The following is an 18,416-nucleotide window of genomic DNA, read 5'->3' as shown; positions in this document are numbered from 1 at the left end:
TGCAGGCGAAGTTGCCCAGACAGCCGCTGTTCGGTTTCTTTCCAGCATTTTGAGCGATTTTAACACCCTTGCTATGGTTCAATATCACCCACTACGCTTCCCGACCATTTTCGGTCGCTTATACACTAAAAAATCTTGGATCTTTAAACTTCAAAGATCAAGAATCATACCTTTTTGGGCTTGTTTGGATCTCGTTTACTTGCTAGTACACTAATCGCTCTCTCTCGGACCTGCCCGACTCTTCCCTTGGCTCGGCCGGCCGGCGGCGGTATGCGTGTGGTGCGTGTGTGTTTTGGGGTGTTAGGGAGTTTGGTGAAAATGAAGATATTTTGGGATTTTGGGGGTATTTATATCCCTGAAATCCCATTCTCATTTAACCCATCTCAATTAATCCACGTCCAAGACCCGCTCCCTACCCGATATTAATTAATTACGCGAAATCACTAAACATAACTTCCTTTATTCATCATTAAAATTTTTAGGATGTTACAAACCCCCTCAGGCTTTTTTTGTAAATGGAGAACACTTTAAGTACGGGTACTACCTCGTTGATGGTATTTATAGTGAATGGGGGACACTAGTTCAAGCTTATGTGCCTCCACTTTCTGACAAACGAAAGTACTTCACGAAGAGACAAGAATCGGCCATAAAAGATATTGAAAGGGCCTTTGGAGTCTTAAAGAAAAAATGGGCAATATTGGCGAATCCAATAAAATTTTGGACAAGGGAGGAGATAACGGAAGTCGTCTACACGTGTGTAATCCTACATAACATGATACTAGAAGATGAGAGTCACGCTATTTGTCAAAACTACCAAGGTGATATTCCAAGACAAGAATCGACGATCACCAATGAACAACGACTCGACAACTTAAATATCATCAAGAGCCGTGAGATACACGACAACCTTCGGCATGAGTTGGTTGAGCATTTGTGGGATAGAAGACCCGATATGTATTAGACTAGTAATATTTTAAATTATTATTAATGTAATGTTTTATATTACTATTAATGTAATGTTTTAAATTATTTAAAAAAAATTCAATCAAGCCCCGGATCACCTGGACCACTACACCCTCTGGGGCTTGATCATGTGCCACGTCACCGCCTACGTGTCGTAAATATATTGGATCAAGCCCCACTACCCTTAGCCTCAATAGCGTGCCGCTGGTGATCCCTGGGGTTCCAAACGACGGCTTCATATTTATTTATATTATAATAAACAAGTGTTTAATTGCTACATGTGAATTGAGGATCAAATTCAACGTACAAGTTAAGTTAAGTTACGTTTCAGATGTGAAATTAAATGCCCTAATTTGCGAGATTGATCGTTCGTTTTCAGGTGATTAAACTCGTGATTTCATAAAGGCTGGTTTGGCTTTATTATGCGTATTAATTAAAACAAACACTTTGGGGGAGTTTTAGTTGCATACGGAAACTATATTGCACCAAACATACTCTCAGGCTCATATTAGGCAAAAAAAGTCTTAGGTCTCGTTTCAATTTTTGTTACCAAACATATTTCCTATTATTTATTTTTCTTTTGAATGATAAATAAAGTCCGGTCATCTGCGTGTATTTATTGGCAAAAGACAACTCACATCAACGACAGTAGACGGTGCTGGTGCTCTGACCCGTCACCAATTTTAGATTAGAGAAAACCCATTATGGTAAAACCCCTGGCTTACACAAGATATTTTGTCACAAACGAGACTCGAACGAACTGCTTTAAATGTGGCAAGTTGTTTTTAGGTTTGTGCAGTCCATATATAATATTTGATTTTCGAGCTGTCTTATAGTTATTGGGTATCACTAATATACCGGTTAGCTTGTTAAAGAAATTCTCGTTTGGGTTTATAAGTATGTTCAAGCAAAAGGCCCAAAGGCAATTAGCGTATACTAAAACTAAACCTCTTAAGGATACAAAATAGCAACACGAAGGCATTCGTGAATCTGAAACATGAACAAATGTTTACACTCAAATTTGGTCGGTCCTACCGAATTTTCGCAATGTGACGCGTTGTTATAGGATTAGATAAATCGTCGGCTGACTTGGATAAATTGTCGGGTCTAGCGTATTTGCAATATATGGGTGGCATGCTGTTATAGGAGTAGAAAAACCGTCAGCTGGCATAGATAAATTGTCGGGTCCGGCGTATTTGCAATGGATGTTAAGGGAATTTTTCATATTTTGATGGACATTATGCAAACCCTTGCGGTTAAAATGGTTATAAAATTCTAAAAGAGACTTTGAAAGAACCACCAAAACAAACTTGGGCTTCAAATCACCTAAAAGGAAACATAAATCCAAAACAAAATAAACATTCTTCCATTCGTTCTAGAAACCAAGACCATATATAAACATAAATCCAAAACACACCGGGTCGATCTAACACCTACGACATCCGGACATCGACACGCACTTTTGACAAGCAATGCCCTAACGAAAGCAGGCTAACTTGATAGAGATAGCCAGAGCAAACTGCGAGACACATGCAGCAACCATGGCTGTAGCCAGTGCATGACACTTGAGGTTCAAACCAACAAAAGCGGCTGAAGCGGTTCCTGTGACTAGTGTGACGGTCCATCGCAAAGAATCCACCGGGGTAAGCAATAAAAGCTAAAAATCAATAGTAGAAAACTTGTCATCTTTTGAAAAAAGGTGCTTTATTATTCTTTTTTTGTACGTATTTGCGACGCGATGCGACATGAAATTTAATTTAATTTATCTTTTATATGTTTTGCAACCGACCTTATAACGCCACTTTTGTGTCCGCAACAGTGAGTCTGTTTTGCGACCGAATTTGGTCAATGGCTAATTTTGTGACCGTTATGATTTCGGTCGCAAACGGGTTGCTAACTTTACAAATGTTTTTCTTCAGTCTAAAGTTTAATGATTGATGCTTACAGAGGTGAGGATGGAAATGAAGAGAGAGTATCTCCACATACACCAAAAGTGAATGAGGCAAACCTTTGAACCAAGACACTTGAGCAAGAAGTAAAATCCCACCGGAACCATGCCTAAACCATACACTATCGTTGCTGAAGCTCGATGGTAGCCCCAAAAATCACTAGAATGGGTTTTTTCACTCGAAAGATATGCGACACAATTGGCAAGTGAAGCAATCATAAATACCAATGTTGTGGAGATCCAAATGAGTCCATTGCTAGATAATAAGACAGAATTCAATATAACAACACTAGGGAGTTAAACCGGCTATAGTGAAAAGCAAAACGGATAACTTACATATCTCGGTTAGCTATAGACCATATCTTAAAGAAAGTTATATCCTGCTCGACAGCGGAAGCCTGAAATAACAAATAGCATATTCAGGAGTATTATGTTGATCAAACTCTTTGTACAACATACAAATTAGATTGAGATCCAACTCATGACAACTCAATAGCAAAACTTTGTTTCACAAACAAGTTAAGAAAGAAAACTGTTAGCAAGTCTTATTGATTTTAAGTAGGGTGGCAAAAAAAAAACCCAAATGGGTTGTTTTGGGTCAACATGGATAGCTTTAAAGTTGAAGGTCAAGATAGGTTGGGAAAATGCTAGTGATTTTTGGTTATTGGTTAGAATGAGTTTGTGTATGGGTTAGAATGGACTAAAACAAGCTCTATCCAGTTTTATTTCAAACAAAACCCACGAAATTGAGAAATCGAATCCGAAATCATGGAAACCAAACAGATACCGAAACCGACCAAAATGGAAAAAAAAAGCAAAACCGAACCGAAAATAAACCCGAAAATTCGAACATGAACCGAGACAAAACCATGGTTTTTTTTTTGTTTAATGAACGATGACGACGGGGAAAAGATTTTAGTTATTTTAAATTTTGCGTTTTTGATTTATTTTTTGAGTTATTATTTTTTTTTTATTAATTTTTTTGAATATTTTTGAGAGGTTTTTGAAACCCTTTGTATTTTAACCTTTACTTGGGTCAAGATGGGTTAACTTTACCCATCTTGACTCATACCCATACTCATCCTAACCCTCTATTTTAAAAATTCATCATGTCCCATACGCATCTTGAACCAAACCCATTCTAACCCAACCCACCTCTGATTTAAGTTTTCTAGATTTGAACTAGTAAATTTAGTTGTTGCAAGTAATGGCACAACTAAATGAAAACCAAGGGTGTGAGAAGGTTCTAAAACATGATTTATTTTGTTTCATAAAGAGATTAAATTATAATAATCAAACAGAGTTAATGGTGAAGCTAATATAGTAGCGTAAAACTAAGGGTGCGTTTGGTATGCGAAATTCAATGTAATTGGAACTTGAATTCTACCTCCTAATGTGTTCGGTTCGTAAAATTTGTAAAATTGGAATCTCAATTCCATTCTTAATGTATTCTTAATGTGTGTTGGTTGGCAAATGAACTGAAATTTATAGAGTTATTCATCCCTTTTGCTTTTTTTTAAAGATGCAACAAGTTCACAGTCAGAAAAAAAGTCACTAACTTTTAACTCTTGACTTTCAAGTCCCAACCGATAATCAAACACAAGAAAACGAATAACTCTATATTAGTCAGAAAATATAACTCAAAATTAGACATTAAGTAAACCATTATTAACCTCTTTTAATTATTGGGTTGGTCCACAATTGAGCCAACATATACTAATCACATAACCACCAAGAAGGAAAAATTGAAATTATAAACAAAAGATTTACGAAAACTGAAGACCCAAAATTAGTTGGGCATACCTGATCATATAGTTGTGTAACTTTGCCGGGTCGTTTACGTGTGTCCTGAAGATGAAAACAAGTCATCATGTACATTGCAAAATTAAAATATCAACCGACAAGAACCAAAGAAGACGATGAAACAGGGTTTTTTATTCTTACCATTGGAGGAAGTAGTTTTAAGGGAAAAATAAACCAAACCCGTGACAAATTTATGCATTTATGATAAAGATTAAAGACAGTGGTAAGTCCCCGATTGGGGAGAAAGGATTGACTCGGATAGCAAGCCAAACCAAAGTACCAAACCAACTTTGTGTTTCTTTTCACTTCATTTGTGTTTCTTTTGAGTCGGTTGGATTTCCCACCAAATATTTCTCTTTTTTTTATTTACTTAAAATGCAACTCACAAAAATTACACAACTTAATCTCATCACAATGTTATGTATTCGGGCAAGTGCTTACAGCCGTTGGCTTAAGGTGAGAGTTTTGAAGACGAGGGTATTCCCATATAATCAATTTAGTCAGTAGCTGATGGTCGGGTATTTTGTATACATATTAGTGTGTTAATTGTGTAGTTTTATTCTGTATATTGTTAGAACTTTGGTACTTCATACGTGTTTTAATATTTCAGATCATTGATCGTTAAAGATGCTAAATTGGAGACTTGTACGAGCATGGAATGATATCTCGAGAAGACCAGAGCATGATTTGAAGTCTTGAAAAGTGTTAGAAGGATTCAGGAAGAGTTTGAATGAGAAATCATATGCCGATGCTAAAATAAACAAGATGGGTGGATAGCAAAACGTCAAGAAGTAAAACGAGCATTTCTTGGGCTAGAAAATGAGTTACGGGACTCATAATATATGAATTTGAGTTTCTCAATGAGAGGATCCAAAAATGTAGTTATCTGTGGTCACGTATCGTGACGAAATGGTATTGCGATGGACATAAAAAACATGAAAAAACGGGTGTTGACCTATATCTTATATTTTACGAACCCTAATCAGTTATCACGACTTTCAACCGCTGTTAGGCGATATTTGGTTAATTCTAGGGCTACCAATCATCTCTTGATCAATCCTAATGGCTTTCCTCATCATAATTGAATACCTATCGATGGCGATGCTCGTCTAATCTTCTCGAGTCATACATGGGATGTAAAGTATTGTATCTTTATAGTTTTTCTCATGTTTTAAGAACAAACTAATTGTAATTGTTTATTATCGATCTATGAGCATTAATGTTTGGTATTATTGTGCATTCAGTCGGTTTAGATTTATTTCGATCAAAACGATTAGTTTGCCTTTGCCAGTTGCTAAGATACTTGTTCATAGGGTCGTTTTGATTAGTTTGAATATGATGAAGCATACAATTGCCCTTAGTTAAGTCACACTGGCAGAGACTATTTGATAACCAGTGTCGTGTGTTAGCGATTAGGGATGCCTAAGGTTTAACTAGTTAACCAACCTAATTTGATTATTGACAATTAATCTATTAAATGATATGAGATTACTGTTTTGTTGCATGCTTGAACCTCGGGTGTGATTTGCTTTTGTGAACTGTTTGAACTTTAAAGCAATTGCTTGTTTGACATTAAAAACTAAGTCATTACTAGTGTGGCCAGCACTCTTAATAGCTACTTCATAATTTTAAAATTGATTACATTTTACACTCACCACATACTCCTCGTGGATATAATACCTAACTTACCCTAGCTACTTAGGTTAATTAGGTTTTTGAATGACTTGAATGATGGTCATCAGTAGCCTATTTAAATGATTTGTTGGCCGTTAAATAATAATAATAATAATAATTCACCGTTATGGAAAAACTGAAACAACGGTAAGTTGTTTGTTCGTCCCAGAATGTGGCCAAGGATGGAGCTATCTACATGGGTTCGGGTTCGGGTTCGGGTTCACCTTAAACAAATCTATCTTTGACTTTATTTAGAACGCATAGCACATAAACATTTTCGACGATTGAACTCATTACTATTTTAAAACCTAAACCGCGATTTCTATTTTAAATCCATCCAATGTCAAATCTCACTTGACTTAGAATTTCCAAATCCTTCCAAAAATCCAATATGAGCAATCAAGAGTAGATGTTCCTTTTTATTTTCCTCTTGTTCTAATATAGTAGTGTTTTTCAAGCTTGATATGATTTGTTGATATTTTTTAACGTTATTTTGCTAGTTTATATCACTACTAGGTTATTGACCGTGTACGACACTTGTGAAAATATAAAAATCGTTTAACAAATACATAAAATTTTAAATGACAAGATAATTTGTAATATATATTTTTTGGGATGACAACATAATATTTATCACGTACGTAATTTAACTACACAAATAAATATAATGTAAAATCATATAAACTTGAAAAAATCTATAAAAACATATATATATATCACAAATAAATGTTGTAATAAATACTACAAACACATAATATAGAACTTAAGGACTTAACATAAGAAATTATTTTATCAAAAAGATAACTAAAACTTATTATGTTGGTCGTCCTTTCGAAGCAGCATGCCGAAAAATACGTACACACTATATAAAAATTATAATGTAATTGGATTTAGGCGAATTAGCTAAGTATTTAAAATGACTTTCCAAAAAATATTATCAATTGTACTGAGGAAAGTAAACTAATGTGTTAATATCTGTAGAAATTAATATATTTTTAAAAATTCATGACTTCAATAGGAATATCTAAACAATATACTTTAAAATTTTAATAGTCAGTAAACTAATGCGGTATTTTATTTTTTATTTTAAAATTTTAATATAATTAACACTTTTTTATATTTTTAAAATTTAAATACATATATTGTGAATTCCAACCCCCACATCTTATCCTCAATTTCTTTCTTGACGCACAAAAAAACTGGTGAGACTCAATTTGAAGATTTAGTGACCCAATTTAAGAAACAATTACATGAGTGACTTAATTGGAACACTTTTGAAACTTTGTTACTATTCTATGAGATATTCACTTTATTATTTATTACAAGCTAACAAAAACAACCAAAGTTGAATTTCGACATTAAGTGTTAAAATGCATTTAAAATACGTTATCAATCAGCATTGAAAAGGATGGTTACAAGATATCTCATTATGTTAGTTTACTTATTTTTGACAAATTATGTTTGTTACATTTTGTATAATTGATAGTACATAAAAATCAATTGTTATTTGACAATACATACATACATGCATGCATACATACAAACACACACATATATATATATATATATATATATATATATATTAAAAACCATTATTTTCTACACTCACACATTTACTATTTATATCAATTTTCAAATCTTCCTACATAATGTACAACTAACAATTGCATGAGTATTATATATGCACTTAAAAGGTAAAGACTAAAGTTTTTTTTCTTTTAATTTTATAACCAGTTTTATTACAAACTTTGGTTTATTAGACTTTTGGCATAAAGGTTTTTACACTTATATTTTCTTGACCCCTCAACTTAGTTTCATATATTTACTTTTTGACCCATCAACTTTGTTGATGAAACTTTTGCCACAAAACTTTTACTATAATAATCAAACCAATATCAACTGACTTCTCGCCGCGTGCTCGTCTCAAAACGTGATAGCCTTCATACATGTAATGCATTTAATCCGCACCGTTGCAGCGCGCGGTATAGAAATACTTGTTCACGTTTATAATATATTGTATCCTTTGATGTAAGCTTTAACTTGAAGCTAATAACTTAAATAATGAATTTAAATATATGTTACTGTACTAAAGCGTTATAAATAATTTGTTACTGTTCAATGTTACTCGGTGGTTCTCTTGGTGTTGACACTGCACTTTTATAAAAAAAAACATTATTATATAACATTTGAAGGGTAAATAAAGAATATTAAAATGACTAAACATGTGAATTACTTCTTTTTATTGGAAGAGGTTGATCGAACAAAATTGCGCTTCTTTGATTTTAAAGACATTTGTAATATAATATAACAAAGTTATTATATAAAAATGGGGAACACCATAAATGTTGACAGAAAAAAACATATATAGCGTGCTATTTAGTTTTGCTATTTAAAAGATTGCGTTTTGCAATTTGAAAAGGGGTAGCGGCGTAGTTTGTTGCCCGCTTGCCTTCTGCTTAGATGTAATTAAAAAAATTTTAATTATGAAGGATTTTAATACACAAAACGTAACAATTAGAAAAACAGGACAACAGAGAGTATTAAATTAAGTCACAATTGTGGTTTTATTATTAGATGTTCATAATATTGTAAAAACATGGAAGTTATAAACATTACCCGGAAAACGTAAACAGCATACCTTAGTCTACTTGACATGAAGAATAACGGTTAACTTCAAACGGCATAAAGTATTATAAAATCATTAATGTAAAAGTGTCTAACCCACCAACATTATGTGTTGAATATATATGACCAAAATGTGTAGAGTTAAATAGTATTCAACTTTACATATGTAAATTAGGAGTTACTATTTTATTTAATATCATAATCATTAGCATTAATATATGAATTAAATTGTTACTTTTGAATAATATTATTTATTTTTGAATTATTTAATTACCAAGAAAATTTAAGAAGCCTTAGTATGTATGGAAACTATAGTAATGAATCAATAGGAATTAGTCCAAATGAATTTTTTTAATAGAATATATTGATAGATATGTGTATTTGTAAATTTTAATGTGGGTGTACTTGCCATTAATGTAAATTAACTAATCAAGTTGATTTTGTGTTGAAATTGTGCATTAAGGTTTTAAATTTGATTTTGTGTTTAGTCTCGCTATTAAGTTTATTTTTCTAAAATAATTTGTTATATGATAATGTTGCTTCGTGCAATCCAAAGTAGCTTAGGTCCTGTTTAACACGGAGTGGGGTATGGGAACTCTCGTGAAACCCACTTTCCCAGCCTTTGGGGTTGTTTGATAATTTTGTGTTGAATCATTTAGTATGTCTTCAAAACATAACCATTAATAGGCTTCATTAAAAGGCATCTTTTCTGAACCATAGAAACACTGTAACTGACTGATTCTAAAATAGCCGCTTATTAGAATCATTAAGAGGCTACTAGGCAGCCCTTAGTTTAAAAATGGATCAGGGAGGTGTAGAATAAAACAAGTGAATTTAATCACGGTCATATACACATATTATTATATTTTTATAAAAGAATATCCAAGAGTTTGGATAGACAAATAAATTAAAACGATCTTTACAATTTTATAAACTTCATTTAATATAGAAGCCAAATTGAAGCAACACACATAATAATATGTCTTCATTCTTTCCTGTTCTCTAACTAGAACAACATTTCCTTGAATTATTATCAGAAGCAACTTGTATGGCAGTTGTATTGCTAGGAACATGAGTAGAAGAAGCTGCTGCTTCTTGAGCAGCCAAGGCTTTCTTACTTACTATCTTATATATGTCCAACAGAATCATCTGAAACGCCTTTTCGACATTATATGCTTCAAGCGCAGACGTCTCCAGGAACACGAGCCCTTCTTGCTCGGCTAATGCTTGACCATCGGTTTCCTGAACCGCTCTATTATGGGTTAAATCCGCTTTGTTTCCGGCCAACATGATGACAATGTTGGCATCTGCATGGTCCCTGAGTTCCCTTAGCCAACGTCGCACGTTTTCAAATGATTGGGCCTTTGTTATGTCGTAGATCAAGAGGGCGCCTACGGCACCTCGGTAATATGCACTTGTGATTGCTCGGTACCTCTCCTGACCGGCTGTGTCCCATATTTGGGCCTTTACAACCTTACCCTCAACCTGTATTGTAATGTTCTTGAAGTTAGTTGCTTAAGTGATATTGTATTGTATCAACATCAAAAAATCATTCATTTTGTTTAATCCAACATTAGAACCCCTTAAATTTTGAATAACTTCATAAATTCTTTTTTGCTTTGTTAGTTTATATGTATTTCAGATTTCTTTTTTTAATCTGTTATTGGAAAACTGATAGGACCAGTTGTCCAGCCAACCAACGGGATCAAACAAATTGCAGCTTGCGTTGGATATACGACAGGAAACCGAACATTTTTTTATATAGAGATAAATGACTACTAATAATATGTAATTGATAAATGACATAGTGTTATACGTTGGCCTAGTGGTTTCCTACATGTTTTCTAACATCTTAATCTAAAATTATTAAAGCTTTTCCCACTCCCACCCAGGTTCGACTCCCACTCACTTAAGTTGTATTTTTTATTTTTGTTGATTCTCCGTATCTTTCTTATTTATTTTGTTTCCATTTTTTTCTAACTATCTACCTTGAATCTGGATAATATATATCACATTATTTGTCTAATTGAAAATACAAAGTATTATAGTTTCATATATGAGACACGATAACCCCTCGGTAAATTATAAAAATAAAAATTTTAAATTCTATAATTTAATTTCTTTAATTCTTGGTAATTAAGGGCCTCAAATTTTTCTGTTGCTTTAGGCCATCAAATTGGTTGGGTCGTCACTATTCACCAGGGTCGTCGCCATTAGCGATCTCTTCCACCAAGTTTTGGAGGGTCCGGACATCGCCATTGGCAATAACAACGATCGTGAATCACGACCAAGACTTTTTTACCCACTTGTGATGCACGTAAAAAGAAAAGGATACTCTAGATAACCAACCTGAATAGTCCTTGTAGCGAATTCGACACCTATGGTGGATTTAGATTCCAGGCAGAATTCATTTCTTGTAAACCTAGAAAGAATGTTTGATTTTCCAACACCCGAATCTCCGATTAATACTATCTTAAAGAGGTAATCATACCCATGAACCTGATCCACCTTATATGCCATTTCTTCTTTCTACACTTCCTACAAACCTACAAACATCTAGGAAAGATTAGAAAACAAAAAACACAAATAACAAATGAAATTGATTAGCATTTAATTAACAATCAATAATTTACGATCTCTATGATCGTTTGATGATTAACGTACATCCAAGGCTCAAAATTAAAAATGAATTTCAAATAACTCACCATGCATGCTGATTCAAATAACTCACCGTGCATGCAGATTTAAATAACTCACCATGCACGTAGAAAACAGGCCAGAGACTATGGTAGGACGACGTAGAACGACGACAGGAATTGCACGGAAGGTTGGATCGAGATAAAAACAAGACCAATCTGATCAAGAAATAGAAATTCCGAACAAACTGGAAATTTAATGGAGAAACATTCAGACAATTAATCCTCCAAATGTTTCAAAGGGACAAGTTTTGGCTACCACCCCTAATGTTATTCCAATGGACTTACACACCCTTATACTTTCGCATAATGAGAATTCTTTCCTTAATTAATAATAGGATGCTAATCGCTTGATTTGGTTATTTGATTTGTTTCATTCGATTTTGATAAGAGTATGACCCAAGACGGAACCAAACTGAATTCAATAAGATTCAAACCTGTGAAGATATACATATGTCGTATATGTATATGTAGTTATGTACCACATATGTTATGCGCCGTATATACATATGTGCCGTATATGTATATGATATATAAATAGTTTTCTTGTTTCTTGTTTTTGTAATTTTTCATTCTGATAAAATAAAATTTTCCTTCTTTGCTTCTGCTTCTTTTCTTTCTGTGTCATCGCTCTTCAACGTTTACAAAACCAAATAAGAAGTTGATTCGGTTTTCAATCAACTGAATGGAATAACTTTTCTTTTTCAAGTCTTTTAAATTGTTATTTTTTTTATTATTTGTTATATATTAATTTGGGTTTGGACAAATGAAAGTATGTTGGCATTATAGTGTGATCACAATTGACTTTTTAATAACATGTAGCTAGAATAAAATATGTTTTAGAGTCTTTTATGTATTTGTATATAGTCTTCTCTAAAGGTCAAACATGCAAACGTGTTAGATTTGTGTTGTGTCGTTTCGATAAACGACGTGTTAGTTATATAACTTATATTCTAGGGCTATAAAAATCCATTAACATTCTGTAATCATTTATTGTGAACAAGATGTTAATGATTGATCAATACAAATTGTATGTTAGGGTTTCATCCATTTGTTTTTGTTCTTGTTCTTAAATTAATGTTGAATGGTTTGATTAATTCAATGATCTCTAGGTCCAATAATTGGTATTAGAATCAAAGGTTCATAAAGTTATGTATCAGGTAAAAAATTGGCGTTTTCATAAAAGAAACTAAACTTTTTAATGGTAATTAGTGTAATTAAATGACTATAATTTGTTACAAAAAGTAAACATAAAGGATGTTAAGCGTGATTTTTAAAGATAAAGAATGCAAAATGCAATTTTATGTCAACAAAAAAGGATTGTCTTTTGAGTTGATTTAGCATTTTTTTTTGCTCCGACAAGCTTAATTTTATCAATGTTTAAACGCTAATGTTCTTAGCGTGTTTGTTAACTCGGGGAGGGGGGGGGGGGGGGGGCGCGGGTTTTAAACCTGCAAGTTCAATGTAATTTTGAGAAGTGTATTTCTAATACAAAATAATACATGTTTTTATGATGATTCATGCTTTTATGAACTAAATTACAAAAATAAAAGAACATGTTGAACCATTTTGACGTAGGTTGTCGTGGTCTACTCAAAAACAATTAATAAAGACTTAAATACCTATAAACTAGTACGGGTAAGTAAGGTCGTCTCCACATGGACTCAATGAAAGTGCTAATTTTAATATGACTAAATTAATTAATTAACTACGGCGGACAGACGATGTCAAGCGGTTTTTAGAAAAGATTTAATTAAAACTTAATTATTACTTAAAAACTTTGCAAACAATATTAATGAAAACATTCATTCTAGGTTCGGTTAATGTGATATTCAACTTAATCCCAGATTCCCTTGATTACGCAGTAATTACTAAACCTAATAGTTTGATTGTGATGTCAAACGATACCCTAACCGAATTGATGACACAATTGAACTTGGTTTACCTAATTACCAACTTATGTTTGTTAAAACCAATGAAGAAACAATATTTGATGATAACTAATCAATGACACAAGAGCTCAAACCCTAAATATTGATGAACACAACCAAATAAATAATGCATCAATTAATAATCCCAAACACAAGTTGTTTAAATAATCAATCAATAATTAAGCAAGACCAAAGCAATAACTCAATCAAGCTCATAAACCTTAAGTATTAGAATCTGGTCGGAAATTAAAATACACAAAAACCTAGCCTAGAATGAACAAAGAACTTAGCCAAGCATCGACATATCGATTATATCACTTATCTTAATGAACATGCAAACCCGAGATGAACCGGAAGCCTTGGAATGATGGAAGATCGTCCTAAGCAGCCTCTCTGAAAGTCGTCTCTAACCGAATGAGGAGGTTAAAGGGTTTATATAAGGCAAAACCTAAATTCCAGATTCTGCAGCTTCGCGTATCTCGAAGCTGCCTTTCTTTGCATCTTCGCGTATCGCGAAGATGTAAAACTTCATATTTTTCATTTTTCTTTTCTTGAATGCCTCGTGATGCGTGCACGTCCAATCTCTCACTTCTCGATCTTCGTTCCAAGCCCGTAAATATCCTCGTTAAGCTCCATAGCCTCCAATGTCCTGAAAACACGTAAACAATGCTTGAAGTACCAATGTTCATTCATTTATTTACCTAAATATAATTAATTAATATATAATAATAACTAACTTTTACCCAACCATTACATCCCCACACTTAACCTTTTTCGTCCCGAAAAAGACTTTGCAATGGAATCAGAATCAAAGATCATTCTCAAAATACTTCATAGATTATCTTAATTAAGCACAAGAACACAAAAACCACGATTGCGACCCACGCCTTAATACTTTCTGGGAAAAATAAGGTGCGACAGTTTTATTAGTTCATATGATTAAAATGGAACCCACACCTCAAAGCCCTGAAGCCGCCTTACCATGCTTCATTATAGTTTTACCGAACTAGACCACCCCACCTTGACTTAAACCTTAAGATTAGACGATCAAAATTTTGCACATTTGTACAATTTTTCAAGCCCATATGTAATAGCTAAGACAATCTTGGATATTTTATCGAACCAAAACCCAAACTTAAATATTAAAGTCTACCAAAATGGCCATTAGATACGATTAAAGTGCAATTAGGTAACCAACTAGTAAATAGCCCCCATTACATGACATACCCACGTTATCAAGCAATACCCCGAAGTCCATCACCATACGTGAATAGGCACAAATTCATCTGTAGGGCTTACATATGACGTGTCCCGTGTGGTCCGTTTCTTACTGGTAATGAGACGCGAGCACGAGGACCCCATATGACTAACAGCGTGGATGATTAAGTCATTAGTGAATTTGTACTTTAAAAGCACTTTTTTTTATCATGTTTATTAACTTATGAATTGGCAGATAAATTGCGGGTTTGCTCTTTTTAAGCTTTTTTAATATGTATAAATCCACTTAGGATTTACGCATACCAGATGATAAACCGCATACCGACCCATGGTCTCCGTTCCCCGGGGAATCCTATCAATACAGGATTTAAGGCCATAAAACCATACGCCTATGAAGTGTTAGCCACTTAACTAGCTTTTTTTCATTTATGTTTATATCACAAGCCATTTAGCATACTCTAATGTTAAGCCTATCCAACCATTGTACTATAGACTATTCATATTAAAAATTTATTTTTGGTGATCAAATCTGATAAAAGGCTTGAGTATGGCCTAATCTTTCATTCCAGTCTTTACACAGGCTTGGCTAAACAAACAAAACCCTAAAGACGTTTCCCACTAAGAATCAAGCATTTAAAGTTCAATTAAGTCTACAACCAAATTATCCTTTCATTCTCAAGGCTGAGCCTACCGACACATCCTAAATTAAGTGTGTCCTCATTTTATTTATCTCATATTATTGAAAAATAATCCCCGATTTTTCTATCATTTTCCATTATTGTGCAAAAAATCTTAATTCAAGGAACATTAAAAACTTTCAATTTCCAATTTCTCCCCCATCCCCACACTTGAGGCAAACATTGTCCTCAATGTTTAAAATTTAAGACATAAAATAGGGACGGGGTTTAAAATTCACTTGACAATTTTTAAATCGGGCCTAATGTGATGGTGGTTATTATTATACAATAATACAATTACACTTTTAACACAAAACTAATAAAACAAAGAAGGTTATGAAAATGAAATCACCTGATAGAAAAGAAAATTCTCATGTGCAACTCTCGTGCCCTCGGTGATGCTCTCAGTGAACCTTACCTCCTCAACTCTCAAAATAAAATCTGCAAACTCTCACACGTGTAAAAGCAAGCTTCTCACAATTTATTAAAAAGATAGGTCTTTTAAATCGTTTGCAAAAACCATTAATTTTAAATTACCAACCGAGATTAATTAATTTCATAACCAAATTTGTTAAACGAGTAAAAATGTTAAAAGACCTAACTCACTTTCGTAGGAATCACGGTTGCATTTAGCGTATGCAACAAGCCCTTTAAACCCCTCGGTAACCCGGGTGGACGAGTATGGTCTCGTGAGGGTTTATAGTGAACTACACCCATAAAGTTCAATTACAACAAAAATATACAAGTACCTGAATACCAGGCCGAGTTGTCTCCCGGTTAGCGCTAAGTTTTTGTTAAGGTCTTCAGCCGGACCATACCTGATGTGCCATTCGTGGTGGTCTAAGTGGACATTTTCCAGCCGAGTTTCCTCTAAAAGCACGGTAGTTGATATGCCTCGGCTCCTCTTCTTCCTTCATGTTCAGCATGTCCGATAAACCAAAACGGGCCGGTGTGAATGCATATTTACCTTCAAAATTTCCAACATATGCTCGGTAGCAAACACGTCGAGCCCACACATTCTTTCTTATCTTCGAAACATCAAATCTTGATCGTGATTTTCCCACTGAGTTTCCCATGTAAGCTCTGTATTTGACTTGTCGTGTGCAGACTTTCTTTCTCATGGTTGACATGTCCGTAGAATCCACGTGAGCCCACTCTTTCCCATTTTTCCCACTATTATTCACCTCCACCTTCCTCTTCTTCGAGTTTAAACCATCATCCCCGACTTTATCAATATGAATAATGGGTAATGGAGGATGATTAGGATAATATGAAACTATCTCTTCGACTGGGTCTAGACATTCTGTTCCAACAGCTCTGGATCCACTCCTACTACTACATTATCATTAAACAAAACATGGGTTACTTCCTTTATCGGTTCTTCAAAGATTTCTGTGTCCTCAACATGGTATAAACATTCAACTTCATGCTCTAAATGATCTGAACTGTGTTCTTCAATATCATCATCTTCAACCACAACTGCAACATTCATTGGCTCATTAGTAATTGACGGAGTTGGCGTGGTATTAATCACCACAACCTCTTCCTCCATTTCGTGCTCTGAAATCCCCTGAACCTCATCTATCACTTCATCATCCACCACGGCACCACTAGCGAACTTCTCTCGTTCTCGTTTAATTTGGGCCACCTCTTCTAATAGGTGACTCATCAGTTCATCTTGGACCGCATTAGACGTTTCTTGAAGCTCTAACCTTTGACTTATTGTCTTATACTGAGCTTCTTGATCTCTCTTCATCTCCTTCAAAAAATCCATAACGTCTTTTACAGACTCTTCATTGTTACCGGAGGAATCTTCTTGATCTTGCTGATAATTCTTTTGATAAGTACCACCATCATTATAATATTGAGGGACTTCTTCGTATATCAGTTGGGGGTACTCATCATAATAGTAGTCTTCCTCCTCTCGGTAACTTACAAAAGTTGGCGTCTCATGACCATCACTATCATATTCACTTGACTCATAGTAACTTACAAAATCGATTTGAAAGTTTTTGAAAATATTTGTTTTAGGCCTAAGCCTTGGAGTTTGTGTGTGAACATGTGTGCAGGCGATGCTATGAAATAATATAAATATAAATAGAAGCAAATGAATGAACTTGTAATATAAGTGCGGTCAAATAGCACATAGAATATACATGCAGTTTGGGCCCTAAATAACTATAACTATACTAGGCCGATACGTCTAACAACCTATCTTATAGTTACGGCTCTGATACTAATCTGTAACACCCCGGCTAAAGCGGAATACGCCCAGGTGTGACGTACAGATCACTCATAAGCTCGTAACGCTATTAAAGCGACAATAATTATATTTAATTAATTTCAATACATCACAAATACACAATCAAGTAACAATACGATAAACATTGAATTTCATGATGTTGTATTTCTAATACTCTAATGGTCCAACTAATCTAGTCTTCAATCCTTAGACTTCAACCTGCAGCACGTTTAAAATAATATAATTTGTCAACAATAATGTTGGTGAGAATTCATAAAGTTTTGCATATATATATAATATGAAAAGTGTAAAATTCACAAGTCAAGATGTATAGTCTCAATCATATAGCAAAAAAAAAGTAAATACATGATATTCCCGTTCGCTTGACATAAGTCAAATCTACTAAGGAACCCTCGTTCGCCGAGCTACTTGGAGTATAGAATATGATAATGATACCGCCATTTAAAAATGGACGGAGCAGGTGCGTCCCGTCGGACCCTCCCACTATGAGTATGTGTATGATACCGCCATTAACAAATGGACGGAGCAAGTACGTCCCGTCGGACCCTCCCGCTATGAATATGTGTATCCACCAACAAAAACAGTAAACAACTAGCACATAATCACACAGTTTACAAG

General features: G+C 34.1%; 1 protein-coding gene and 1 long non-coding RNA gene across 2 annotated transcripts; both read right to left on the bottom strand.

Annotated features, from left to right (window-relative positions):
* Window positions 1-2,914: 2,914 nt before the first annotated feature.
* LOC143616025 (uncharacterized) lies at window positions 2,915-4,790 on the bottom strand. The gene is made up of 3 exons (XR_013150589.1): window positions 4,715-4,790; window positions 3,248-3,309; window positions 2,915-3,167 (listed from the first exon to the last, which is right to left on the bottom strand). It is a non-coding gene; the product is annotated as an uncharacterized LOC143616025 (long non-coding RNA).
* Window positions 4,791-10,015: 5,225 nt separating this feature from the next.
* Window positions 10,016-11,618, bottom strand: LOC143616017 (ras-related protein Rab2BV-like). The gene is made up of 2 exons (XM_077088987.1): window positions 11,363-11,618; window positions 10,016-10,498 (listed from the first exon to the last, which is right to left on the bottom strand). Exons 1-2 carry the CDS (start codon window positions 11,531-11,533, stop codon window positions 10,016-10,018), a joined length of 654 nt encoding a protein of 217 aa, XP_076945102.1. The 5' UTR covers window positions 11,534-11,618.
* Between the last annotated feature and the right edge of the window lie 6,798 nt (window positions 11,619-18,416).

The sequence above is a fragment of the Bidens hawaiensis genome, unplaced genomic scaffold (assembly GCF_021521415.1).
Source record: "Bidens hawaiensis isolate Kalapana, Puna unplaced genomic scaffold, B.hawaiensis_p1.1 tig00002306_1, whole genome shotgun sequence".
NCBI classification, from domain to species: domain Eukaryota; kingdom Viridiplantae; phylum Streptophyta; class Magnoliopsida; order Asterales; family Asteraceae; genus Bidens; species Bidens hawaiensis.
The sequence above is the reverse complement of the archived record's forward strand: the minus strand, read 5'-3'. Positions and strand labels throughout refer to the sequence as shown.